General features: G+C 67.8%; 1 protein-coding gene across 1 annotated transcript; it reads right to left on the bottom strand.

Moving 5' to 3' along the window:
• Positions 1-1,761: 1,761 nt before the first annotated feature.
• Positions 1,762-24,392, bottom strand: BAHCC1 (BAH domain and coiled-coil containing 1). The gene is made up of 27 exons (XM_069032734.1): positions 24,305-24,392; positions 22,075-22,384; positions 15,656-15,835; positions 14,763-14,885; positions 12,839-14,461; positions 12,655-12,760; positions 12,125-12,333; positions 11,887-12,045; positions 11,287-11,513; positions 10,601-10,958; positions 9,809-10,516; positions 9,090-9,274; positions 8,841-8,977; positions 8,610-8,711; positions 8,231-8,345; positions 7,953-8,124; positions 7,333-7,494; positions 6,842-7,167; positions 6,395-6,502; positions 6,065-6,318; positions 5,887-5,962; positions 5,687-5,795; positions 5,485-5,607; positions 5,235-5,402; positions 3,685-4,835; positions 3,117-3,353; positions 1,762-2,037 (listed from the first exon to the last, which is right to left on the bottom strand). The coding sequence occupies exons 2-27, from the start codon at positions 22,247-22,249 to the stop codon at positions 1,831-1,833; spliced, it is 7,500 nt and encodes a 2,499-aa protein (XP_068888835.1). The 5' UTR covers positions 22,250-22,384; positions 24,305-24,392; the 3' UTR covers positions 1,762-1,830.
• Positions 24,393-25,606: the final 1,214 nt, after the last annotated feature.

Raw genomic sequence — 25,606 nt, 5'->3', positions numbered from 1 at the left:
CTGTCCCCCGTGTCCCCCGTGTCCCTCTGTCCCCCCGTGCCCCTCTGCTCCCCCGTGTCCCCCTGTCCCCCCGTGTCCCTCTGTCCCCCGTGTCCCGTGTCCCTCTGTCCCCCGTGTCCCCCCTGTCCCTCTGTCCCCCCCCGGTGTCTGTCGCTCTGTCGCGACGCGGCCGCCAGGGGGCAGCACGGTCCCGCGCGCGGGCTCGGCCCCGCCCGCAGCGCCCCCTGGCGGACTGAGGAGGTTTGGGGCGCGCGCCGGTGCCGAGAACAAAAGCGCGCCCCGACAGCCAATGGGAGCCCGGCTCCCGGCCCGGCCCCCGCTGATTGGTGGAGGCTCGACCAATGGCGAGGGAGCGCTGCCCGTCCGTCTGAGCCCACGTGGGGAGGGGGGAGCGCGGGGCCTGCGGGATCCATCCCTGATCCATCCCTGATCCATCCCTGATCCATCCCTGCATCCCTGATCCATCCCTGATCCAGCCCTGCATCCCTGCTCCATCCCTGATCCATCCCTGATCCATCCCTGCATCCCTGATCCATCCCTGATCCATCCCTGATCCATCCCTACACCCTTGTTCCATCCCTGATCCATCCCTTATCCAGCCTTGTTCCACCCCTGACCCAGCCCTGCTCCATCCCTGCATCCCTGATCCATCCCTACCCCATCCCTGCATCCCTGATCCATCCCTGCCCCATCCCTGCCCCATCCCTGCATCCCTGATCCATCCTTGATCCAGCCTTGTTCCATCCCTGACCCATCCCTACACCCCTGTTCCATCCCTGATCCATCCCTGCTCCCTCCCTGCATCCCTGATCCATCCCTGATCCATCCCTGATCCAGCCCTGATCCATCCCTGATCCAGCCTTGTTCCAACCCTGACCCATTCCTGCTCCATCCCTGCTCCATCCCTGATCCATAACTGGGGGTTCCAGGGGTGATCACAGCACGAGGGAAACTGAGGCAGAGCCGAGGGCGGAGCCGGCGCCAGCAACGGTTCATATATTTATTCATAAGCCAAGTTATCCATAAAAAAGTTCCATAGTAAAAGGCCTTTACAGGAGTGGCGGCTCATAAAACCTTTGTTTAACCCTTTGCTCCTTTTTTTTTTTGTTTTTTTTTTTTGTCCGTTTGGGTTATTTTTTTTTTTTTAATCCTGTTTTGTGGGATTTTTTTTTTTTGCTTTTTTTGGTTTTTTTTTGTTTTTTTTTTTTTTTAGTGTTTACACTGGAAAAGCCCCTGTACATATTTTCCAGGCAGCGGCGGCGGGACGGGCCAGCGTCCGCCGGCCCCGCGGGGTCCCCGTGGTCCCCCCGGGGTGTCCCCCCCGCGGTCACCCCGCTATTGCACTGGGGACGGCGGCGCTGGGCCCCCCGCCCGGGGCCGAGCCCCCCGCCCTGGCCCCCTCTGTACAGCGCTCCCCGCTGTCCCCGTCCCCCCGGGCTGGGGGACACAGTGCACTGAAACGACCCCACCCCCACCCCCTTCCCCGAGGATTATTATTATTTTTTTGTGATTTTTTTTTTCCATCATTTTTTGTCTTTTTTTTTTTGTTTGTTTGTTTGTTTGTTTTTTCCTTTCTCGCTTTTCCATAAAACTTCCCGGAAGAAATACAATATTTACAGGCAAAATAAATAGAACAACACACCTGATTTCTGCTTCACCTGCTGGCAAACAGTCAGAGGTACTAGGGAAAGTTATGGCTTGTAGGGGAGCCCCCCCCCGCGCCCCCCGATGTGCCCCCCGTGTCCCCACGCCACCCTTTGCATAAGAGCCGGGCGGGGTCAGCACAGGGCGGGCACCCCGGGGGTCAGCAGGGGCCGGGCACCCCGGGGGTCAGCACAGGATGGGCACCCCGTCGGCGGTCACCAGGCGGCCCGTGGTGGGGTCGTAGGTGCCCGCCAGGTAATAGAGGTCCTGGCGGTCCTGGCAGCGGCGGCCGCGCGTCAGCTGCTCGTAGTGCTCCCGGCCCACCACCTGGCACTTGTGCGAGATGGTCTGCACGTCGTTCTCGTCCTCGTGGCACGACTGGTACAGCGCGTTCTGCGGGGACAAGGCGCCGTCACTGCCGCTGCCTGGGCTGCCACGTGGCTACCTGCTGTGGGACATGGCTACCTGGTGTGGGACATGGCTACCTGCTGTGGGACATGGCTACCTGCTATGGGATATGGCTACCTGGTGTGGGACATGGCTACCTGCTATGGGATATGGCTACCTGGTGTGGGACATGGCTACCTGGTGTGGGATATGGCTACCTGCTATGGGATATGGCTACCTGCTGTGGGATATGGCTACCTGCTATGGGATATGGCTACCTGGTGTGGGACATGGCTACCTGGTGTGGGATATGGCTACCTGCTATGGGATATGGCTACCTGCTGTGGGACATGGCTACCTGGTGTGGGACATGGCTACCTGCTATGGGATATGGCTACCTGGTGTGGGACATGGCCACCTGCTGTGGGACATGGCTACCTGCTGTGGGACATGGCTACCTGCTATGGGATATGGCTACCTGCTATGGGATATGGCTACCTGGTGTGGGACATGGCTACCTGCTGTGGGACGTGGCTACCTGCTGTGGGATATGGCTACCTGGTGTGGGACATGGCTGCCTGTTGTGGGATATGGCTGCCTGGTGTGGGATATGGCTACCTGGTGTGGGATATGGCTACCTGCTATGGGATATGGCTACCTGGTGTGGGACATGGCTACCTGCTGTGGGATATGGCTACCTGCTGTGGGACATGGCCACCTGGCATGGTGCACAATGCCACCTACATGGCTATCTGAGGTAGGTAATGTGGCTACTTGACACTGTATGTGGCTACCTGATGTGGTGCATGGCCACATGTGGCTACATGACATGGGATGTGGCTACCTGGCACGGTATGTGGCTACCTGACATGACACGTGTGTACCAGACATGGTACATGGCTACTTGCCCTGGTACGTGGCTACCCCATGTGGTGCATGGCTCCTTGGCATGACACATGGCTTGACATGATGTGTGGCTACCTGAGATGATGTGTGGCCACATGACATGGCACATGGCTACCTGACCTGGCACGTGGCTACCTGACCTGGCACGTGGCTACCTGTCCCCGGAGCCCTGCCCTCACCTTGCCGTCACTCTGGCGCTTGCCCAGCTTGGTCTCCTCGGGGTGGTAGAACCACTTGACCTTGACCACCATGTTGCTGGCCCAGGACTCCCACATGCTCTCGATGCGGCCGATGTAGGGCAGGTTGGGCCGCCCGGCCGACAGGAACACGGCGCAGTCGCCCACGCGCAGCGTCTCCTTGCCGCGCACGATGGCCTTGTAGAACAGCTTCCGCGCCTTGCCCTTCATGCCGCGCCGCTGGGGAGGGGACGCGGGCTCAGGGCTGGCACGGGGACTCCCCGGGCTGGCACGGGGACAGCCCAGGGCGACGCGGAGAGCAGCGCCAGGGCGGGGCTCCGAGAGCCGAGCAGCGCCCTGGCCGCGGGGGACACAGCGGTGCCGCAGCACCCCGAGCGTCCAAGGCTCTGCCGTGAGCACGTGGCACCCGCGTGTCCCTGCGCACCTGCACCAAGCTGGGCTTGCTCCTTCCCTCCCAAACCGTGCCGAGGTGGGTGCCCACGGTGGGCACTGCCCGCGCCAAGAGCCGGGTGCCGGCTGTGCCATGGCAGCTGCCCGTGGGGTTCCTTACCTGCGTGGGGTTCCCCGACCACCTCCAGAGCTGGCGTGCGGGCAGGAAGGCGGAGATCTTTGGCCGGTTTTCCACCGAGGGCAGGCGCTGCCGCCGGGAGAACTCTTTGGCTTTGGCGAAGCTGAGGGGGTCCTTGCGCTTGAGCTTGGCCTTGGGGCCGGCGGCGGCCGCCTTGGACAGGAAGCAGCGCTGGGGCGCGGTGCCCTTGGGCCGCAGCGCGTCCGGCTGTGCCAGCAGCGCCGGCACCGGGTGCGACAGGCAGGTCTGGAGCAGCAGCGCCGAGTCCTCGTCCTCCGAGCTGTAGGAGGAATCCTCATTGTCCGAGGAGCAGAGGCTGGAGGTGGAGATGGAGCCGGAGCTGGACGAGGTGGAGGAACCCGAGGAAGAGGAGGACACGGAGAGGCGCGTCATGAAGCGCGAGGGGACGTCGGCGCCGAGCCCACCCGCGTCCTCGTCCTCGTCCATGTCCGAGTAGGAGCTGTGGCAGTCGCTGTCGCAGTTCAGGGCGAAGTCCCCGTGCCCCGAGTACTTGCGCAGCGCCAGCCCCACGGGCAGCGGGTGTGCGGCCGCGCGGCCCCTGCGCTCCCGGCCGCCCAGGCCGGCGTGTCCGTAGCCGTGGCTGCCCAGCGGCCGCTCCAGCCTGGCCCCAAAGTCCTTCTCGGCCAACAGCAGCGCCTTGCACGTCTTGTTCTTGGGGGACGTCACCCCTTCGTGGTCCAGCTTGACCAGGAACTCGCTGCCCGCCGCCTTCCTGCGCCCGCTCCTGCCCACCTCGGCCTCCAGCCGCTCGGCTTTCTTGGAGCGCAGGAGCTTCTGGGCCGCCGGCAGCACCAGCCCGGTGCCGGCGCCGAAGGAGCCATAGGAGCTGGCGATGCGGCCGAAGGAGTCGGCGCCAAAGGCGTTGCCGAAGACAGGGGCAGCGAGGTGGTGGTGGTGGTGGTGCAGAGGGAACAGGGTCTCCTTGGCCCGCAGCTTCTTGGCGCTGCCGTTGACCTGGAAGAGGTTCTGGAGCACGGCCGAGCCCTTGTTCGCCGCCTTCCGCTTGGTCTGTGCCACGGTGGCCCAGCTGAGCAGGGACCCTCCGCGCCGCCCGGCCGCGGCATCGCCCAGCGCCGGCCCCCGGCCCCCCGACAGCCCCTCCACGGCTTTGCCTGCAGAACACGGGGGTCAGGCGTCCGGAGGCCACAGGAGGAGGGAGGGAGGGATGATCTGGGGCTGATCTCCATCCCCCATCGTGCCACCCCTTCCTCCAACCCCAGCTCCTCACCCTTCTCTGCACCCAATATTCCCAGCCCCCTTAACCCCATCTCTGCATCCCAGCACCCCTCCATACATCCCTGCCTTCTTCCATGAATCTGCTCCCCTGCCTACATGCCAGCACCTTTCCCCCCATCCCAACAGCCTTCCCCACAACCCAGCACTGTTCCCTGCATCCCAGCATCCTTCTCCCATCCCAAAAACTCCTTCTCGCATCCCAGCGCCTTTCCTCATCCCAACACCATTTCCCTCATCCCAGCCCAGCAGGGTATCCTGTTCCTTTCCCCCCATACCACTTTTCTCCTTGCCGGCCGCCTTCCTGCCGGAATTCCGGGGGGGCTGGGGGCCGTGGTCGGGGCAGAGCGTGGGGGGCAGCGCCCCAGGGGTGCCCACGTCGCCGCACGCCCGCTTCGCCCGCCGGCAGGAGCTGGACACCAGCAGGGCCGGGGAGGGCTCGGTGCCTGCGGGGAGCAGGGGGGTCAGGGTGGCCCCGTGCTCCCCACACAGCGCCCCAAATCCCGTGATCCCACCCCGGCCCCTCACATTGGATCTTGAAGTCGGGGGGCAGCAGGCGGATGTTGGACACAGCGATGTGTCCCGTGTCCCCATCATCGAACTCCACCAGCACGGCCTCGGCGTCCTCCTCCTCCTCGTCGCTGGAGGAGCCTGCGGCACAGGGGGGCTGTTGGGATGGGCACGGGATCCCCGGCACCGCCCACCCCACCGGCTGACCCCCCCGCCTCACCTCGCACCACATTCCCCGGATAGAGGCACCGGGATTTCTGGCTCCAGTAGGCGCAGACGCGGGTGCCGGGCGGGAGGCTCCGGCGCGACTGCGGCCGGACATCGAGGACCTGCAGGAAGCACCGTGTCAGGGTCTGTGGGGTGCGGGACCCTCGCGCTGACCCCTCACCCTGGTCCCCAGCCCGACCTCCCTCCGCTCACCGCCTCCTGCAGCAGCTGCTCCTGCGAGTAGATGCGCTGCCGGTTCCCCCGCTCACCCTCGATGATGATGCTGTAGCTGGGGAGGGGGCACAGAAGGGGCTCAGCACCCACCGCAGTGCCCCCCCCAAATGGCTGCGACCCCCCCCAAATGTCTGGGAGCCCTGGAGCCCCCACTCACATGTCGGGGGGCTGGATGGTGCGCACGCTGCCGGCGTAGAGCAGGCTGTCCTCCTTGGGGATCAGGATGTGCAGCCCATCCCGCAGATCCTCCTTCTGGATGGCGCAGGCGTGGGGCACCCCCCCGCGCGCCCCCCCCGCCAGGCAGCCCCCCAGCTCCTCCTCCTCCTCCGAGAAGCTGCTGTTGTCGTCGAAGTCGAAGTCGTCCTCCACAGTGAAGCTCTCCAGGAGTTTGCTGACGGCCCGGCCCTTGCACTGCGGGAGGGGCTCGGGGTGGGTGGGGGGCAAAGGGGGCCGTGCCGGGGTGTGGGGCAGTCCCCCCGGGTCTCACCTGTTTGGTGGCCACTTTGCTCTTGACCTTGGCCAGCTTCTTGCCCTTGCTCAGGATGGTCTTGGCGCTCCGGGGGGAGAGGGCCAGCGAGAGCGCCCCGTTCTTGCGCTGCAGGGGGAGGTCAGGGCCGGCCAATGACCCCTCTGTGTGACCCCAGCCCCCCCAGGGCTCACCAGTGCCTCCCACCACCCCAGTCCCTGCACTGGTGCTCCCTCAGCTCCACCAGAACCCACAGCCTGTGCAAAAACGTGCCCCCATCCCTCTGCACCCCACAGTTCCATCAGTGCCCCACAACCGCTCCCAAAAACCTGCACCCCCATCTCACCGGGACCCCCCAACACCCCCAGCCCCTGCATGCCCTGGTCCCACCGGTGCCCCCAGCACATCCACACCCCACACCTCCCTGCCCCCCAGCCCAGGGGTGCCCCCACCCCAGCCCCTGCTCACCCTGAGGGCCGCCTGCAGCCCTTTGCTCTTGCGGGTGCCCTTCTTGCCCCTCTCTCCCAGCCGAGCCCCCTCGTCCCGCGGCCCCAACAGCCGGGGGTCGGTGCCCCCAAAGAGGCTGCCGGGGGCTCCCGGGGGGCTGGGGCCGCCGGGGGCTGGGGGCCGCAGGCTCTCCTTGGCCTTGGCTTTCAGCTTCTTCTTGCTGCCCTCGGGGCAGCCCCCTGCCTTCCGCCGGCCCGGCACCTTCTCCAGCTTCCCAGCTCCCCCCGGCTTCACTGGCCGCCGCTTGATCTTCACCTCCCCCTCGGGGCTGCCCAGGCGGCAGGGACCTGGGGGGAGCAAGGGTCAGGGCACCCCACGGGGTGACAGGGCTCGGGGGACCCCAGGGAGGTCCAGGCTCAGAGCACCTCACGGTTGCCCACCCAGTCCCAGCACGTGCCCCCAGGGGTCCTCGCCCCTGTGCCCGCCGACATTCCCGGGGGGAATCCCGTTACCTAGCAGCCCCTGCCTCTCTTTCTTCTTCTTGGCCTTCTCGTTGGCCTCCATCTTCACCACGGAGGATGGGGAGGGCCCCAGCACAGCCACCGGCCCTGCGGGCAATGACAGCCCCGGCTCCTCGTCCCCCTCCTCACTGTCCGTGTCCCCCTCGGGCTCGTCTGTGAGGGGAGGGGACATTGGTGAGGGACCCTGCACCCAGGGGTAGTCCCTGCCCCCCCAGTGAAGGATGGGGTGAGCTGGGGCCATGTGTGACCCCCTGGCATGAGCCAACCCCCCCACACCTGTCCTGGACACCCAGCATCCGCTCCACAGCCCCACGCTGGACTCAGCCCCCATCCCTGTGCTGAATCCTGCCCCCCCAGACCCATGGCTGGACCCTGCACCCCCAGCTTCGACCCTGAATCCCCAGTCCCACACCAGACCCCAGAACCCCAACCCTGACCTCACATCGCTGTCCCCATGCCAGATCCCACATCCCCGTCCTCAGCCCCACACCGCCTCCCAACCACATCCCCATCCTGACCCTGTATCCCATCCTGGATCTCACCCCATCACTCCCACCCCAGACCCCTCACCCCCACCCCAATCCCGCACCCCATCCCTGTTCCCGCCTTGCCTCTGAAGTGGGGGGGCTGCCGGGGACCGGGGTCCTGCCCCTGGTACTTGGAGCCCTTGGAGCCCTTGGGCCGGTTCAGCTTCTTCTGGATGCGGGCGCCAGGGTTGGGGTCCCTCCGGCGGAAGGGGCTGAGCCCGGGGGGCAGCCCCTTGCCCTTCACCTTCTGCTTCAGCTGTGACACCCCATGAGTCACCACACAGGGCAGAGGACCCCACACTGGGGGGACTCAGGGGGCTTTGGGGACAGAACAGACCCCCCCCAGACCCTGCGGGACTCACCGGGGAGCCCTGGAGGCTGCCGAAGGTCCCCCCCGCCAGTTTGCTCCTCTTCTTCTGGGGCTCGGGGTCCCCCCGCAGCTCAGCACACAGCAGGGACAGGCTGGTCTTCACCGCCCTGGGGGGACACGGTGTGGGCACGGTGCCCGTGGGGCTGCTGGGGGGACCCTGCACCCCTCAGCCTCATCCTGCATCCCCCAGAAGGATCCTGCACCGCATCCCAGATGGATCCAGACCCCACCCTGGCTGGCTCCTGCACGCCCCAGCTGCCGTCTCCCCCTCCCCCCTCCCTCCCCTCTCTCACTAACGTCTTGTGACATAAAACCTGAAGATTAATTTTTTCCCCTGGGCCAAGGGGGGACACGCGGCACCGGTCACTCACTTGACCTTGCGGCTCTCGGCCCTGCCCAGGGCACTGGAGTGTTTCCGCTTCCTCGGCCGCCCCGGCCCGCGCCGCGCCGGGCTCCGGGAGCTCTCGTCACGCCTGGAAAACGGGGGCGCGGTCAGCAGAGCCCCCGCCGCCACCCAAGGACAGGCCCAACTCATTGCACAGATGGCTGTCAGCGCTGCCCCTGTTCCCCAGGCTCAGGATGAGGACGGGGATGGGACGTACTCGTGGTCGTGGCGCCGCTGCAGCCTCACCAGCTCCCGCTGCTTCTCCTTGTAGCGGCGCTGGAGCTCGGCCAGGCGCATCCGCACCTCCACCTCCTGCGTGTTCAGCTGCTCCATGGCCGCCTTCAGCGGGCACACCTGGGGGGCCGGGGGGGTTTGGGCACAGCTGGCAGCGCCAGCAGCCTCAACACCAGGGCTGAGACCTGCACAGCTCATCCCCGCTCCCGCCCCCTCCGGGAGAGACACTCACGGCCTTGGTTTTGGGGGTCCACGTGTACTTGCGCCGGGGGACGCGGGCGCGGGGCGGGGGGGACACGGGCAGGGGGCTGAGTGCGGGGGGGCTGCCCTCCCGCCCCGCCGCCTCCACCAGCGACCAGGCAGCCGCCACCGTGGCCAGGTTCTGCAGGTTGAAGGCCAGCAGCTCCTCATCCTCACCTGTGGGGACGGCACGGGGTCAGCAAGGATGGACATCCCGGACCCCTGCGCTGGCTCTTGGGGGGCTGGGGGGGCACAGGAGCAGACCCCCAGCTGCGAGGGCCATGGTGATGTGCCCCATCGAGCCACGGCCGACCCCGTGCCCATCCCACCACCCCAAGCATGGGAAGTGGGACCCCACAGCCACCCCGTCAGCCCACAGTGTCCCCACTGAACCCAGCACAGGGTCCCCCCTCCACGCTCCCTCCCTCCCACCCGCGAGGCTGGGGATGTGCCAGGCTGTGCGGCCATCCCCGCTGGGGCCTCCGGGATTCCCTGGGGAAGCCGAGCTGGGAGGGAATCCCGGCGCCTGCCTGGAGCCAGCGCTGGAGCCGAGCACTGGCTTCGAGCGGGGCACAGCACGGCACGGCATGGCACGGCATGCAGCCCCCCAGCCCCACAGGACAAGGGGTACTGGAGGGTCCTGGAAGCACCAATGGTGCTGGGAGTCACCAGGGCATGCTGGGGACAACTGGGGCACCGGGCGTCACCCACCTTCCCTGGCCAGGTCACAGCGGCGCCGGCGCAGCTCCAGGTCGGCGAGTTCGCTGAGCAGGGCGATGCCGGGGATCCCTGAGGGGTGGGGGGCGGGCGAAGGGGGGGCCGGGGGGGGCTCCTCGGGTTCCTCCAGCGCCGGCAGCTCCCCCAGGTCGATGCCGGCGGCGATCAGCGCCTCCAGCCCGCCCGAGCAGCCCTGGCGCCCAGCGGGGACGTCACCATCCTCCTCCTCGTCGCAGCTGCCCTCTGGCTCCGAGCCATCGCTGTCGCCTTCTTCCTCCTCCTCGTCCTCATCCTCCTCCTCTTCCTCCTCCTCCGCAGTGGGGGGCAGCGGGGAGCCCCCCCCCTCGGGCACGGGGTGCTGCTGCTCCGGCTGCTCCGGCGCTCCCTGAGCCCCCTCCCGGTGCCCCCCGAAGGGCTCCTCGGTGCCGCCGCCGGCCGGCGCTGCGCCCCGCTCCCCGCAGAGCGGCCCCGGGGGGAGCAGCAGGTGGTGCCGGTGCAGCAGCGTCCCGGGACCCTCGGCCGGGGGGTCCCGCGGGGGGCCCGGCTCCCGCAGCGCCTCGGCCGTGGGGCTGAAGGTCCGGGACTGCTCGGGCTCGGCGGGCGGGGAGCCGGCGTGCACGGGGTCGGGGTCCGCCGGCTCGGCCGAGTGCGCCGCGGGGTAGCCCATGGCGGCGGCGGGGTAGCCATACCCGGGGGGCAGGTCTGCGGGGAGCGGGCGGTGATCAGCGGGGACGCCCCGGTTTCCCCCGCCCGCCCTCCTCCCGTGCCCCGTCCCCGCGGTCCTACCTGGCTCCAGGGGTTTGGGATAGCGGCGGGGGGGCTGCCCCTCGCCCCGCGCGTCCTCGCCGTCGCCGCCCTTGCTGGGGGCGGGCAGGGGGCTGGCGGCCGGCGAGCGGGGGGCCACGGCGGGGCTGGCGGCGGGGCAGGCGGGTAAAGTGCAGGGGGCCGTGGGCAGGGTCACGGGGCACTTGGCCGGGTGCCGCAGGGCCGGCGAGTGGCAGCACGGGGACAGCTTGGGGGGCGCGGGGGCCGCCGAGGTCAGGCCCTTGGCCGGGGGGTTTAAGGCAACTGCTTTGTGGGAGGGTTTGAGGGGCTTCTCGGGACCCCCCTCCTCCAGCTCCAGGGGCTGCTCCTCCGGCTTCCGCTGTGGGGTACAACGGGGTGACGCGTGTCAGTGCCTGCCCCACAGCCTGGTTCCTGCATCCCACATCTCAGCCCTGCACCCCACATCCCCATCCAGCCCCATGGTCCAGTCTGTGCCCCACCGCCTGTCCCCAGGCCCCCCAGTCCTTCCCTATATCCCATATACCCACCCCAGTCCCATAACCCACCCTCCACCCCAACCTCCATCCCACCTTGCATCCTCCAGCCAGCCCCACATCCCATCCCATCCCATCCCATCCCATCCCATCCCATCCCATCCCATCCCATCCCATCCCATCCCATCCCATCCCATCCCATCCCCCTGGCACCTGGCCGTGCACCTGGCGCTGGATCTCGAGGGCCTGGGCCGCCCGTTGCTGCTGCTGCTGCTGCTGCTGTTGCTGCTGCTGCTGCTGCTGCAGGGCATAGAGCTCCTGCTGCCGCAGGAACTGCGACCGTGGGTACACGGGGAGCTGCCCCGTGTGCTGCAGGTGGGCACCGGGACCCCGGCCCGGGTACATGGGGGGCCACAGCGACGCCTGGTCCATCACGTCGGCTGCCGGCAGCAGGGGGGTCAATCGGGCACCCTCTTCAGGGTCACCCCACAGACCTCAGCAGTGCCCAACCCCAGCCCTGCGACCCTGGCAGCACCCCCAGAGACATCCATCTCCCACCCCTGAACCCCAAAAGCACCTGCAAGGACCCCATCCCCCTCCCCTGCAGCCCCAAAAGTGCCCCAGAGACCCATCTCCCACTCCTGCATCCCCCAGCAGTACCCCCAGGGACCGAATCACCCATGAACCCCCAAAAGTGCCTCCAGTGACCCCTCATCTCCCAGCCTGCACCCCCAAGGACCCCCTCTCCTCTCTCTCAGCCCCCCAGCCTCCAGGACCCCCATCCCTAGCACAAGCCGGGTGTCTCAGGCTCACCCAGCGTGTGGGGGGTGCCATGGGTGGGGGGCTCCGTGGGGAGGATGACGAGCTGCGTAGGGGGGTCCTGGGCGAGGGGGAACACGGGCTGCATGGCGCTGGGCATGGAGGCGGGGAAGGCAGGGGGCAGGTTCTGGTGCAGGGCAGGGTGCCCGATGCCTGTGGGGATGGGGGGTCTGTCAGCACCCCATTGCTGGGGTTCAGCACCCACCCAACTTCCCCCAAAGCCGGCACTGACCATAGGAGTGTCCCCCCATCCAGATGGAGGGGCTGCGGGTGCGGGGCAGCCAGTGCGTGTGTGCAGGGTGGGCGTGGGCAGCGGGGTCCCCCCCGAGCTGCCCCGCCGGCAGCGATGAGCCCCCCGCCATCATCAGGTGGGGGGTCAGCTCCCCAGGACACCCCCCCGATGGGTGCATCCGGGCGAACTCCACCAGGTCCTTGTTGTCCCTGCAGGAACAGGGGATACACAGAGTGTGGGGGCAGCACTGGCACCACCCACCCCTGCACCCCCAGGGACCCCCATCTCCCACCCCTGCACCCCCAGCAGCACCCCAGGACCGCAGCATCCTTCCCTGCACCCCTAAAGAGGACCCATCTCCCATCCCTGCATAACCAACACCCACAGGGACCCCCATCTCCCAAATGCACCCCCATAGCCATCCATTGGGATCCCATCTCCCATCCCTGCACCCCAAAAAGTACATACAGCACATTTCTGCCCTTCACACCAGGGTCCCCCCTCTCCCCCAGCAGCACCCCATCACTCACTGGAGCAGGATGTCCCTCCCGGGCAGCCCCAGGCGCTCCTCGCACAGCCGGCCTCGCTCCTCCTCCGCCTCCAGCTCCATCAGGTGCACGGGGCGCGCGGTGCCCGCTGCCACAGGGACACCACGGTGGCATCAGCACGGCACCGGCAGCCCCCCACCACCCCGGCCCCCTCCCCAGCCCTTACCTTTCACTCCCGCAGCCGCCCGCTGCCGCCCGGTGCTGCCGGTGCCGCCGGTGCCGTAGGGCTCGTGGCGGCCCAGCGTGTCCTTCTGCCGCGCCACGGCCACCGCGATGCCCACGGGCGGCTGCCGCACCTCGCCCTCGGTGCCGCCGGGGCCCAACGCCTCGTGCTCCCGGCCGCGGGCGCAGTCCGGCCGCTCCAGCTCCGGCTGACCCTTTCCCGATGGGAATTTGGCATCCTGGTGGGCGCAGCTGCCCTTGGCGCTGCCCAGCCCCACGAAGGGGGGGCCCTTCTGCCCCCCCAGCAGTGCCCCGTTGCTGTACTTGAGCAGGTTCTTCATGGCCGACACCTCGTCAGGGGCGTTGGGCACCTCCTGCGCCCGCACCAGCCCCGCGCCGAAGGGGTCCAGGTAGGGCCCCCCCTTCCGCTCCTCCGCCACAGCCAGGGGGGGCCCCTGGCCCTGCACCCCCCAGGGGGGCAGGGGGTGCCCGCCGTACCCCAGGGCACCCAACTCCAGGGGCTTGCGCTTGCCCTCGGCCGCCTCCGCCTCGGGGTGCTGCTGGTGCCGGATCCGAGCCACCTTCTGGGCCGGGAGGTCCTTGGGGGGGCCCTTCTCTAAAGTGCAGCAGGAGGGGCCGACGCGGACGCCCAGGGGGTCGGGCCGGGGGGCGCGGGAGCAGTCAGGGGCCGGCGGCACCTCGAAGTAGCCCTTCTCCAGACCTGCCTTGGGCGCCGGGCACCGGCCGGAGAAGGGGGGTCCTTCGGCTGCGCCCCCCCCCAGGTACTCCAGCCCCTTCAGCCGGGTGCCCGGAGCCCCCCACTCCAGCCGCCGCTCCGCTGGCCCCTCGGCCTTCAGCGGGTGGTGGAAGGGGGCACCGTAGGGCTCAGTGCCCGCCTCGGAGTGCCGCTCCTTGCCGTCCCCGCGCTCCATCCCGCCGGACTCCGCCTGGAAGGAGCGGCTCTTGTCCGTCGGGGGCCCCACCGAGGGCACCAGCGTAGCCCCGCTGAGCTTCAGCTCGCGGGTGGGGGGCTCGGGCAGCGGGCACAGCACCTCGGGGCCGGCGTGGAGCGGGAGGCAGGGGAAGGAGCCGGCGGCGGGCACGGCGTAGGACACGGCGTGGTGCAGCATCTGCCGCCGCTCCACCGCCTCGCCGTAGGGCTGGGGGGCCTCGGGGACCCCCGGCTCCCGCTCCTTGGGGGCGCAGCGGGCGGCGCGGGGCAGGGCGCTCCCGGCACAGCTGGGCAGCGCGGCGCGGGCACCGTCCCCGTCCAGCCCCTTGGCCCCCAGCAGGCACGAGGCCAGGGGCTTGGGGCGCCCGTCGCCGGACCCCCGCGGCGGCACCCCCTCCTTGCAGTGCCCCTCGGGCGGCACCGGCAGCACCGCCTTGTGCCGCTCCTTCGGGTCCTCCTCGGGCAGCCGCTCCTTGGGGTCCCCCTTGCCCCCCTTCTCCTTGCCCGCCAGGAAGCGCTCGTAGTCCTTGGGGGTCTTGGGGAGGGGGCCGGCGTCCCGCTCCCGGCTGCAGGAGCCGGCGGGGGGCCCGGGGGCGGCGCGGGCGATGCCGGGGAAGCCGTGGCTGGCGGGGAGCAGGGGGGGCTGCGCCGGAAGGTTCCGCAGGTAGAAGTTATCTGGAGGAGAGGGCGATGGGTGAGACCCCCGCGCACCCCCCACCCAACCGGCGGCCGCACCAGTGAGGGGAGGAGCGGGATGAAGGGTCGGGCTCCTTGGGTCCGTGTCCCACCCAAACAACGGCCCCATTACCGCCTGCCACAACACAGTGAACAGCAGGAGCGGGGCTGGGACCGGCACCCACCACCCCACCCGCTGCTCTGGTACCACCTGCTCCGGCACCGAGCCCCCCACCCCTGCTCGGCTGGGGACACGCACCCCCATGGGGGTCCCTGGTGGCCCCGGTACCCCGGTACCTGCCTTTCTGGCTCTCGTAGAAACGGTGCTGGCCATAGAGCACGTTGCCATTGCCGTGGTGGTCCAGGTGGCCCATGGGCAGGAAGGTGGAGGCCAAGCTCCCGGAGAAGCGGGGGTACCCCGGGGCTGGGGACACCGAGTCAGCAGGGCTGGGGTGGCACCTGTCCCCAGCACCCCAACTTGCACCGCTCCAGCTGGGAACTCCCTGCAGAGCCTGCGATCCCCTCCAGGCTGAGACCCCTCCCACCCTCTGGGAGCCGGGGGGGGGGGAGGGACTGAGGACCCCCCCCCCCCCCAAACTCGTGTCAGCAGTGGCCGTACTTGGCTCGGCTCGGCACGGCTCGGGCGGGCTGTCCATCAGCCGCGTGCGCTGCCCGTCCCCGTCCCCCCGTGCCCCCCCGGAACGCCGGGAGCCAGCTGGCAGCCGGTCAAACTACCAGCCGGGCCGGCTGCCAGGGCCCCGCGCCAGCACCGCCGCCCCGCTCCCGCTCCTCCGGCGGGACGGAGACGCCAGCACATGGGGGGGCATAGGGACTCGGTTTAACCAGGGCTGCCCCGGGGGTCCCCACACTGTCACCTGCCCCAACACGGGCATCCCTGTCCAGGTTCATCATCACCAGTGACACGAGGTGGCCCAGACTCAGCCCGGCAGGAGCCTCTCCAGCCACCCTCAACCCCAACTGTGGGGTCTGAGCCTTGTCCCCGTGGATGCCCAAGGGTTTTGGGGCATGATGGTGGCTGTACCCACCCCCATCACCCAGCAGCCACTGACCCAGGGGGTCTGGATCCCATGCATGTGGGCACTGGTAGGACGTGACCACTGGCACTGGGCAGAGCCATGACTGCCTCCAGCCACCCTGGACCCACAGCCCATCCCCACCCCGCTGCCCACTCACCTTCGTGGGAGTGGGAGAACCAGATCTGGGAGGTGCCGGAGTGGGGCCCACAGAAGGCCGGTTCTGGGGGGGAGGCGGTGGGGCCGGCAGGGTGGCTGGGCCCCCCAGAGCCCAGGCTGCCACTCAGGAAGCCCCCCATGAAGGAGGAGGGGGGGGCACTCCCCATCAGGCTGCTGCCGGCTGCAGGGAGAGGGCACAGTCAGGGGTGCAGCCCCTGGGCGCACACAGCCCTCGTGCACACACAGCGCTCGTGCCACGTGTCCCTCGTGTGACTGTGTCCCTTGTGCACACACAGCCCCTGGGCACACACAGCCCTCGTGCTCACACCCCTCGCGTTACCACATCCCTCACGTCACCCTGACCCTCGTGCACATCCCCTGTGAGCACCCGCGTCCCCTGTGTGGTCACACCCCTCGTGCACGCACGTCCCTCACACCCCCAGCCCCACGGGGCTCAGATGTGCTCCAGAGTGTGCGAGGCACAGCAGAGCCGCGCAAGGGGCACCAGAGCCCTGCCCTGTGCGTGCCCTAAGCACGCACACGTGTGCCAGCACACGGGAGGCTTTGCACATGCGTGTGGCTCCCCATGCTGCTGCTCCCCCGAGGGGACACCGGCTGCTCCCAGTGCCAGGACAATCCCAAGATCCAGGGACGTGGGCTGTGCCGTGCCATGTTTGTGCGTGTGCGCACGTGTGTGTGAGTGCAAGGAGGGGGGACAGCCCTGACCCTGACCCTGCTGCCTCCTGCGCAGCCCGGGGGGGCCCCCAGCACCCTTGGGGAGGCCCATGGCCAGTGCTCCCCATCCCGCCCCCCATCCCGGCCAAGCTGTGAGATCATGGTGGAAACTTTGGAGCTGGTGGCCAGCGGCTGGGCGGGGGGAGCCGGAATGGGGGGAGCCGGATGGGGGGAGCCGGATGGGGGGAGCCAGCATGGGGGAGCAGCTGCCCCTCACCGTGTGGCCCCGCTCCCCATTTCCGTGTGTGCCGGAGCGGCCGTGGCACGGCTCAGCACGGCTCAGCACAGCTCGGCACGCGTGGCGTGGCGCGGAGCGCGGGCTGGCTGCCCGCCCGGCCGGGGCAGGAAGCGATGCTTTGCTCTCTAAGCCGGCCCACGCTCCCCGGCTAATCCCACCGGGATGCCTCTGGGATGAGTGTCGGGATGTGGTTTCAGGCAGCTTCACTCCTTCCTCCGTGGCGAGGCCGAGCCGGGCAGGGCCGCGTGGGCCGGGGGCACGGCCGCATCCCACCCGCAGCTCTGGGAACCGGACATGCACCGGGATGGGTGGGCACATCCCGCTGTGCCAACGCGTCCCGGGGGATCCCTGTTCAGCCCTGCCCGTGGCAAACCCACCCTGTGCACCACAGCCCCGGCCGTGCCGGGGGACCCCGCGCAGGCGTGGAGCCGGCAGCGTGCCGGGCGGCTGTGCCGGGCGGGAAGCCGAGGTTTCCAGAATGAGACTTTTCTGGAAGCTGTGAAACGGGCTGGAAAAAAATAACCCCTCACCCCGCCCCGATGGCGGCGGGGCCGGAGTGTCCCGGGGGGGCTGTGGGGCCGCCGCTCCCCACCGCCCACCCGCTGACTCACGGGTCCCCCGGTGCGCGCTGGGCCCGTGGCCGGCACCGCCGGTCCCCATTCCCACTCACCACGGCCCCCTGCATGCTCACGATCTGCCACGCGCAGCACTGAGCAGGGGCACGGAGCAGCCCCCTGGTTCTGCCCCTCCAGCCACGGTGATGGCGAGGACACGACAGGGACGGGTCACTGAGGACGTGCACAGCTCGTGTCACTGATAAGCCACCAGTGTTGGAGCAGCCCGTGCTGCCAGTCCCAGAGACCGGGCACAACTCGTGTCACCGATGAGCCGGCAGTGCCGGCGGAGCCCCGCGCCAGGACGGGCACAGCACCGTGGGGCCGGCTGCCAGCACGGGACAGATGGGCTGCGGGGTCCCAGCCCGGCCCCCCCCGCCGCCCCCCGGCAGCGTCACCCTGGGAATTCCCTGGCTGGGCTCCCCGAGGCCGGTGCCGTGACTCAGCCCCGCCGGCATCGCTCCCGGCTCCGGCGCGAAATTTCCCTTGGCCCCGAATCTGCAGAAGGTCACACGTGTGACAAGTGTGCCAGGTCTCAGCATAGCCACACTGACAGCGCCGGGGGGGGTGGGGGCACCGGGGGGACTCAGGAGGGGGCAACAAGAGGTGTTCCCTTCTCTCCAGCTGCTCCTCGCCCCCACTCCAAGTGCAGCACAGATGGGAATGTGTTGGGAAAGCAGAAAGTCTCAGGGCCAGCGTGTGGAGGGGGGGCCGTGGTCCTGGGAGGGTTCAGCCCACGGCTCCTCTGGGATCCCCAAGGCGGTGACAGACCCAGGGCTGTGCGGTGGCGGGGGGGACGTGCGCAGGGTTGGGTTTCTCCCTCGGCTATTTTGGGGCTGGAACATTCCTAATGGAGCTGGGGCCGCAGGCGGAGGGCTGGGAGCTGGCAGGGACCCTGGCAGGGGCAACCCAGGCCCCCCCAAATCGGGAAGGGGGTGGTGGGCAGCCCCCAAACCCCCCCCCCCCCCACGTGCTTCACAACCCACACGGCCCCTTTAAAAATTTGGCAAACAGGGAATAAATGGGCTCTGGCTCCCTCGGTGCTGTAACTCCAACTGAATCCATATTGTTACGGCACTACATGAACGCTGCAGTGGTGAAACACTGCTGGAATGTGCCCGACAGGGCCAGGAGGGCCATCCCAGTGTTATCCAACGGGTTATCCCCTCCGGAATGCCACCGGCAGCTGCACTGGCCACAGCCACTGCACACTCTGCTTGCACACTCACTGAGGCTCACGAGGGTGATGCACACGGCTGGAAAACACTGCTGGCACAGCTGGGAAAAGCTGCTGGCACGGCTGGCACGCGCGTGTGCTCAGTGGATGCTCCCTGCACGCGTGACTTTCACACCCAGAGCACGATTTGCACACCCAGAGCACAACCGGACACACACGTGCCTTGCAAGACCATTTCTGGAGCACAGGGAAGCCAGGGAGGGTCCGGTCCCGGCGGTCCTGATGTCCCACCCCAATCCTGATGTCACATGGATGCCATGCACAGGGACCCTTCCCAGGAACCCCCCAAAATGTGGGCCCATGGGCACCCTGTGCAGCTCCTGTGAATGTCACACACGTGGGTCCTGGTGAGGGGAGGACTCATCTACCCCCGCTTCCCCCAGGGCTGGGGGACCCCAGCACCCAGCAGGGTCAGACCCTGCCCTGGGGTGATGCTGTGGGGCAGTCAGGGCACAGGCAGGGCTGGGGGTCCCAAGGAGCCAGGGGTACGCAGAGTGGCCCCCAAATTCTCCGTGGAGCCCATCCACTCCCCATTGTTCCCCGGGCAGTGCCAGGGGCTGGTGGCAGCTGCCTGTCCCCCAGAGCCTGGCACGTGGCAACATCTCCGCCTAGATCCAGCTCATGACTAAGGAACAGTGGAACCACTCGGGGATGACTCTGCGAGAGCCGGGGTAATTCCAGAGGATCCAGGGTTCTGCACATCCCGCTGCTCCCACCGGCCACGCGCGGCCCCCGGCGCCTCGTGGCTACCAAGGAGCAGCCCAGTTAATCTCCAAATCGGGTTTAACTTTGACACTTACTTTTGGCAATGCGCCGCACGAGGGGTGGGGGGAGCAGGGACCCCCTGCACCGGAGCTGTGCTGGAGCCGTGCTGCGGCCTCCAGCCCCTCGTCAGATCCCGTCTCCAGGGAAGCAGCGATGCGGAGCGGCTGCAGCGCTGGCACCCGGCCCTGTGTCACCACCCAGCCAAGGGCACCGTCCCCACCTGCCTCCCACCATCACCACCCAAATCCCCCTTCAAAACCATGCCAGGACCTGCACAGCACCCAGCCTGCGGCGTAATCCGGGGAGGGGACAGGTGCGGGAGCACAACCAGCTGCCGACTCACTGCCACCGGGATACACCCTGGGATGCACCGGGATGTGCACCGGGACCTGCACTGTCATGGCCAGGCTGCGTGCCAGCACCAGGACGCACACCAGCATTGCCAAGGCCAGGCTGCAGGTCAGCACTGGGATGCACACTGGGATGCACACTGGGATTCACACTGGGATGCACACCCCCACGGGCAGGCTGCACACCCGCACTGGGATGCACATGCACACCCCCCTGGCCAAGCCACACACCGGCACGGCCACGCTGCTCCCGGCCGAGAGCTTGGCCACGGTGACAATCAGCCCGGCGCAGTCACAACTCTCCACTAGTCCACAAAAACATCCGAAGGGCAAAAATTGCGGCCAGGCCCCAGCGTGGCTCAGCCGGGCCTCTGCCAGAGCTTCCCACCTCCCGCTTGTGGCGGAGGCACTGGGACCCCCGGCCCTGCTCAGCACGGGGTGTGCTGTGGCAGTGGGACCCACTACAATTGGGGTGCAGAGGCTGCACCCCGCCTGGGTGGGCTCTGGTAGCTCCTGGGGTCTCCATCCTCCCCTCCCCGGGCACTGCCATCACCCATCCGGTGCCGGTGCCAAACCCGACGCCATCCGGAGCTTTCGGTTCCAACAACGCGCGGCCCTGAGTTACGGCTTTAATAAAATCAAGGAAAACAGTTTTATCTCCCATTCCCAGGGCGGCCGCCGGGCCCGGCAAAGGCTCCTGGGAGGTGTAGTCCGGCCCCACGCCGGGAGCCATTTGGGGGAGCGCGGCCGGAGCCCCCCCAGCCCCGCCGTGCCCCCCGGGTGCCGCGTGCCGCACCGGCATCGCCCCGCCACGGCCAACCGCGGGCTGGCTCCGTGCGCTGGGTGGGGTAATTATCAATCATCGGCGGTAATTACCGCGCCACGCTGCCACGGCTGCCGGCACCGCGGCTGGGCCGTGCCGGGGGGACACGGGGTGCTGGGGATGGGGACCCCCGTCCCACCGGCACCGTGCCGGCCACTCAATTCTCCGGTTTATCCGCCCCAGCAGCGTTCCGGCCGCGCGGAGCCTCGGAGCGCAGCTCGCTGGGAAGCGCTCCGGCTGCGCCGGCCCTGCCAAAGCCGGAATATTTTTAGCTCGTTCTGTTGTTGGGTTTGGCTTCTCTGTTTTTTTTTTTTTTTTTTTTCAATTTTTTTTTTCGGCGCGTTTCTGCCGGGGTATTTTTAGCCGGATCCATGTTATTTTAACAACCTCCGGTGCGTTCGGGCTCCCATGTGTCGCCCAGGCCCCGGCGGGTGTGAGGGTCCTGCACGGAGACGCCGCCGCGGCGGGAAGCCGGAGGGAAGCCAGCAGCACCCCGGCGTCCCTCCGGGATCCCCCGCGCGGTCACCGCGAGCCGGAGAGCGGCCGAGCCCCCCCACCCGTATCCCCCATCCCGGGGCCAGGCTCCAAGCCCCCGTCCGCACTCCTCACCCAACAAAGCTGGGGGAAGCCAGGGTGGCCCCCCGAGCCCGGCGGTGGTCCCGGCAGCGGGGGCCGCCGGCACAAAGCGAAACCGCCCCGGCCGCGGGCCCGATCCGGCGCCGCCTCCCCGGCACCCCCCGGTGCCCCCCGCTTTCCACCTCCTTCCAAGAGCCCCCACGGCTGCCACCCCCCCGCGCCGGCCCGGCCGTGCCCCCCGCCCTAATCCACGCACTAATTGTAATCCCATTAAAGCAGATATAATTTTATTAGTATTCACAGCTCATCAAGGCGGCGACAATAACCGGCGCTGCCGCCGTGCCGCGGCCAGACAACCGCCTGCGCCGGCGGGAAGCGAGGGGCCCCGGGGCTGCGCCGCGCCGAGCCGGCACACGGCTCCCGCTCCGGCCCTGCTCCCGCTCCGGCCCCACCGCGGAGCTCAGCAGCGGCAGGGTGCTCCCCGCCGGCTGCGCCCTCAAAGCCCCCGCGCAGCGAACCCCGGGTTAGGCGCTGTGCACCCCGGTTCAGCCGTGCCCGGCTGCAGCCGAGCACATGCCGCAGACAAAGCCGCGCGGGCAGCTCGCCGCGGACGCCGGATCCGGTGACCCCGCGCCGGTGCTGGTTGGCCGTGCCGAGCTCGGCCGTGTGCCGCGCTTTGTCCAGCTCCGGCAGCGGCCGCGGCGAACACGCGCCGCGAACCCCTTCGCACCCTGACACTTCGGCGCCGAACATCGAGCCCGGGCTCGGTGACCTTCCACCGCCGCCCCACGGCCCCGCGCATAACGGCCTCCTTGTTCACCCCGAACGCGCCTCCTTGTCCCGGCACCGGGATCTCGCCGGCGGAGCCCGGGGTCACGCTCCTCCCGCGCCGGCGGAGCGGCCGGGTGGGGGGATGTCCCCCGTGCGTGCGAGTCCTTACCCCAAAACCACCGGACGCGGTGACAGCGAGGTCAGCACAAAGGGAGGCCGAGCTCCCGGGGCCGTGCCGAGCTCCCGGGGCCGCGCCGAGCCTCCCAACCCCTCCCGGCCCCCCACACCGCGGCCGCCCCGACCCCTCTGACCTGTGTGCGTGGCCATGGAGATGGGCGCCGGGAAGTACTTGGTGGGCTGGAAGTGTCCGGGGGGCTGCACGGCCCCGTGTGCCGACCCCGCCACGCGCCCCGTGCCGTGCCGGTGGCCCAGGCTGCCCCGCTCCGACAGCAGCCGCGGCGGGGGCGCGAAGTCACGGCCGTCCATGCCGGGGGCACCCACCCGCGGGGGGCTCGGCGGGAACCCGACACGGCTCGTGGGCGATGCTCAGCGCCGCGCCGGGCCGGCTCGGCGGGCGTCGTGCCGCGCTCCGCGCCGGGGCTGTCGGCTCATCCTCCGCTCCTGGCACAGGGAGAGAAAGGAGAGAGTGAGAGCACAACCGGGGTGGGGGTACGGCCATTCCTGCACCCCAGAGCCCCCGCGCCCCAGCACGCCACTCCCCGCTTCCCCGGTACACAGCCCCCTTTCTCTGCGGTTCGCAGGGCCCCGGGTTCCCTGGTACCCGCGGCGCACGGTCCCTGTTCCCTGCCATCCCCGGAACACGGCCCCCCCTTCCCCCAGTTACTCCCAGTTCATGATCCCCAGTTTCCTCAGCGCACAGCCCCCTCCACTCCATGTTCCCGGTGCTCCCGAAGGGCAGCCCCCCCTTTATCCAGTACTCCCGGTTCTCAATCCCGGTTGCCCGGAGCCCGGGCACGGCTGTCCCCGCTCCCGGGGCCCGGTTCCCGCTGCTCCGACCCTTTCTGGCCGCTGCTCGGGTTCCGGTTTCCCGGCGCTCGCTTCTTTTATCTCTCCCGGTTCACCGACCGTATCTCCCTGGGGCTCGGCCCCGCTCGCCCTTGCTTTCCCCGCTTCCCGTTGTCTCTCCGGTGCTCGGCGCCTCCCTCGCCGCGGTTCCCCGGTTTCCTTCCTTCCCCAGCCCCGGTTCCTCGGTGTTTCCCCGTCTTCCCTCCAGCCTGGTTCCCCCAGCCCCGCTTCCGCGATATTTCCCGCTGTCCTGACCCTCCTCGCCCCGGTTCCCTGGTCCGTCCCCGGCGCCCTGCCCCGGTTTCCCGGTATTTGCCCGGTCTCCCGGCGGCGGTTCCCGGTCTCTGCCGGTGCCCGGCCGCGGCTCCCGCCCGCCGGGTCATTGTTCTGGCAGCGCCGGGGCCGGGGGGCCCAATCCGGCGGGGGGAGCCGGGCACGGGCCGGGCGGCGGCGAACAAAGGGGCGCGGGGCGGCGAGCGCGGCCGGGGGGCGCGAGGGGCCGGGCCGGGGCCGCGGGGACCGGGGGGAACGCCGGGGCGAGCCCCGGGGGGAGAAACACGGGCCGGGAACAAAACATGTGTATTTCCTTAAATAAAGCTGAGGCAAATATGTGAAAGAGGTTGGTTTGTTTTGGGATTTTTTTTTTTTAATTGAGATTAAAAAAAAAAAACAAGTGTAAAGCGAAAAAAATAATGGGAAAAAATGGAAAGGGAAAAATATTTAAAGCAAAAAATTTAAGGCAAAAAGGGCTCGATGCGAAAATGTTTGAAGGCGCAAACGGTTTAGTGAAGCAGCGTTTGATGAGCAAATGATTTAATGAACAAATGTTTTCACGCACAAAATTTTAATGAACAAAATTTTAAGGCGAAGCGTTTTAAAGCGACGGGTTTTCAGGGAAAAATGTTTTAATATAAAGAGATGAAAGGGAAAAAATGTTTTAATTGGAAAAGATGAAGGGGAAAATATTTTGGTGGGAAGAGATACAGGGGAAAAATATTTTGGGGGAAAAAAGATGAAGAGAAAAAATATTTTTGTAGGAAAAAGACGAACGTAGAAAATATTTTGATGCCGGAAAGATGCAAAGAAATATTAAGGGGCAAAAAAATAAAGCGAAAAAATAAATTATAAGGTAAAAATGCAAAAAAAAAAAAAGAAAAGAAAAGGAAATTTGCAAAAAATAAATTGAAAAAAATTTAAAAATGCTAAATAATGAACGCCCAAGAATTTAAAATGTAATAAATCCAAGTAGGCGAAGAAAAAAAAACCATAATGCCCAAAACACAAATAAAAATAATGCCCAAAACGCAATTAAAAAAAAAAAAATTAACGCCCAAAAAACCAAAATAAATAACGCCAAAAAAATTGTTAAGGCGTAAAAAAAAAACAAAAACAACAAAACCAAAAAGAAAAAAAACCAACAAACAATAACCCCGGAGCGCCCGAAATTAAAATAACCCCCAAACAACAACAACAACAACAACAAAAAAAACCCACCCGCGGATCGCAGTTACTTACCGGAGGGGCGTTCCGCGCGCGGGGCGAGTGCGGTCCCGTGGCGGGGGTGCGCAGCGTGCTCCTGCCGGTGCCCGTGCACTGCCCATGCACCGGCTGCTCCTGCAGCAAAGGGAACCGGGGGTGTGTGGTTGGGGGGGGTGGGGGGGGGGAGGGAAGGGGGGGGTGGGAAAAGGCGGGGGGGGGTGGGGGGACCCCGCCGCGCCTCCCGCTCACGCCGCGCGTTCTCCGCCGGGGCGGGCGCGCCCCGCATGCTAATGAGCGCGTGCCCCGCGCGCGCGCCCCCTCGCTGATTGGCCGCCGCGCGGCGCTCGCGCCCCGCCGGCCATTGATCCCCCCCCCGCGCCCTCCCCCCGGCTCCATTCTTCCTCCGGCGCGCGCGCCGCGCGTCAAGCGAGCGGCGCTCCCGATTGGCTGGCGGGCCGCCAGCGCTCCTGCCAATCAGCGCGCGGCGAGCGGCGCGGAACGGCGGCGCCTAATTCAAGCCCGGCGGATGAATGGGGAGGAGGGAGCGGCGCGCAGGCGCGGTGCGCGCGCGGGGCGGGGGGGGGGTGGGGGAATTGCATTGCCGCGCGCCCCCCGCCGCAGCGCGCGGGGCCCCCCCCGCGCTCTGATTGGCTGGCGCCGCGCCAGCGCGCTGTCAATCACGCAGTGTAAACAAGGCGCTGATTGGCCGGTGCCGCGGGCGGTTTCAAGGCGCCCCCCCCGGGGGGGGGGGGGGAACACGCGCGGCGGGGGCGGTTTCGAGGCCCCCCCGCGCACACCCCGGAGCGCCCCGGGCCGGAGCGAGCGGGATCAAAGAGCGGCGGGACGGGAACGGGCCGCGGGCAGCAGGTCCGGAACGGGCGGCGGCGGGGGGGCTGCCGGGAACCGCGGGGCCGCAGTGGCTGGGGACCCTGCCGGGGCGGTGAAGTGTTGGGGGGCTTGCGATGGACGGGGGGAGTGTGCAGTAAGGGGGTAATCGGGAGCTGTGCAGTATGGGGGGCTGTGCAGTATGGGGGGGCTGTGCGATGTTGGGGGAGCTGTGATGTGGGGGGACAGTATGGGGGGCTGTGCGATGTTAGGGGAGCTGTGATGTGGGGGGACAGTATGGAGGGGCTGTGCGATGTTGGGGGAGCTGTGATGTGGGGGGACAGTATGGGGGGGCTGTGCGATGTTGGAGGGACTGTGCAGTGTGAGGGGGGGCAGTATGGGGGGGCTGTGCGGTGTTGGGGGAGCTGTGATGTGGGGGGGCTGTGCAATGTGAGGGGATACAATATGGGGGGCCGTGCAGAGCAAGGGGGGGCTGTGCAAGGCTGGGGGGCT

Source organism: Aphelocoma coerulescens, chromosome 18 (genome assembly GCF_041296385.1).
Source record: "Aphelocoma coerulescens isolate FSJ_1873_10779 chromosome 18, UR_Acoe_1.0, whole genome shotgun sequence".
Lineage (NCBI taxonomy): Eukaryota > Metazoa > Chordata > Aves > Passeriformes > Corvidae > Aphelocoma > Aphelocoma coerulescens.
Note: the sequence above shows the minus strand (reverse complement) of the source record. Positions and strands in the feature narration are given on the sequence as shown.

Excerpts from the sequence above, each read along its gene's own strand:
- BAHCC1 (XM_069032734.1), bottom strand. The coding sequence starts at position 22,249 with ATGGACGGCCGTGACTTCGCGCCCCCGCCGCGGCTGCTGTCGGAGCGG. Across the intron at positions 10,959-11,286 it reads AGCGCCAGGTGCACGGCCAG|CGGAAGCCGGAGGAGCAGCC; the intron begins GTGCCAGGGGGA and ends TGTACCCCACAG. Across the intron at positions 7,168-7,332 it reads AGAGAGGCAGGGGCTGCTAG|GTCCCTGCCGCCTGGGCAGC; the intron begins GTAACGGGATTC and ends TGCTCCCCCCAG.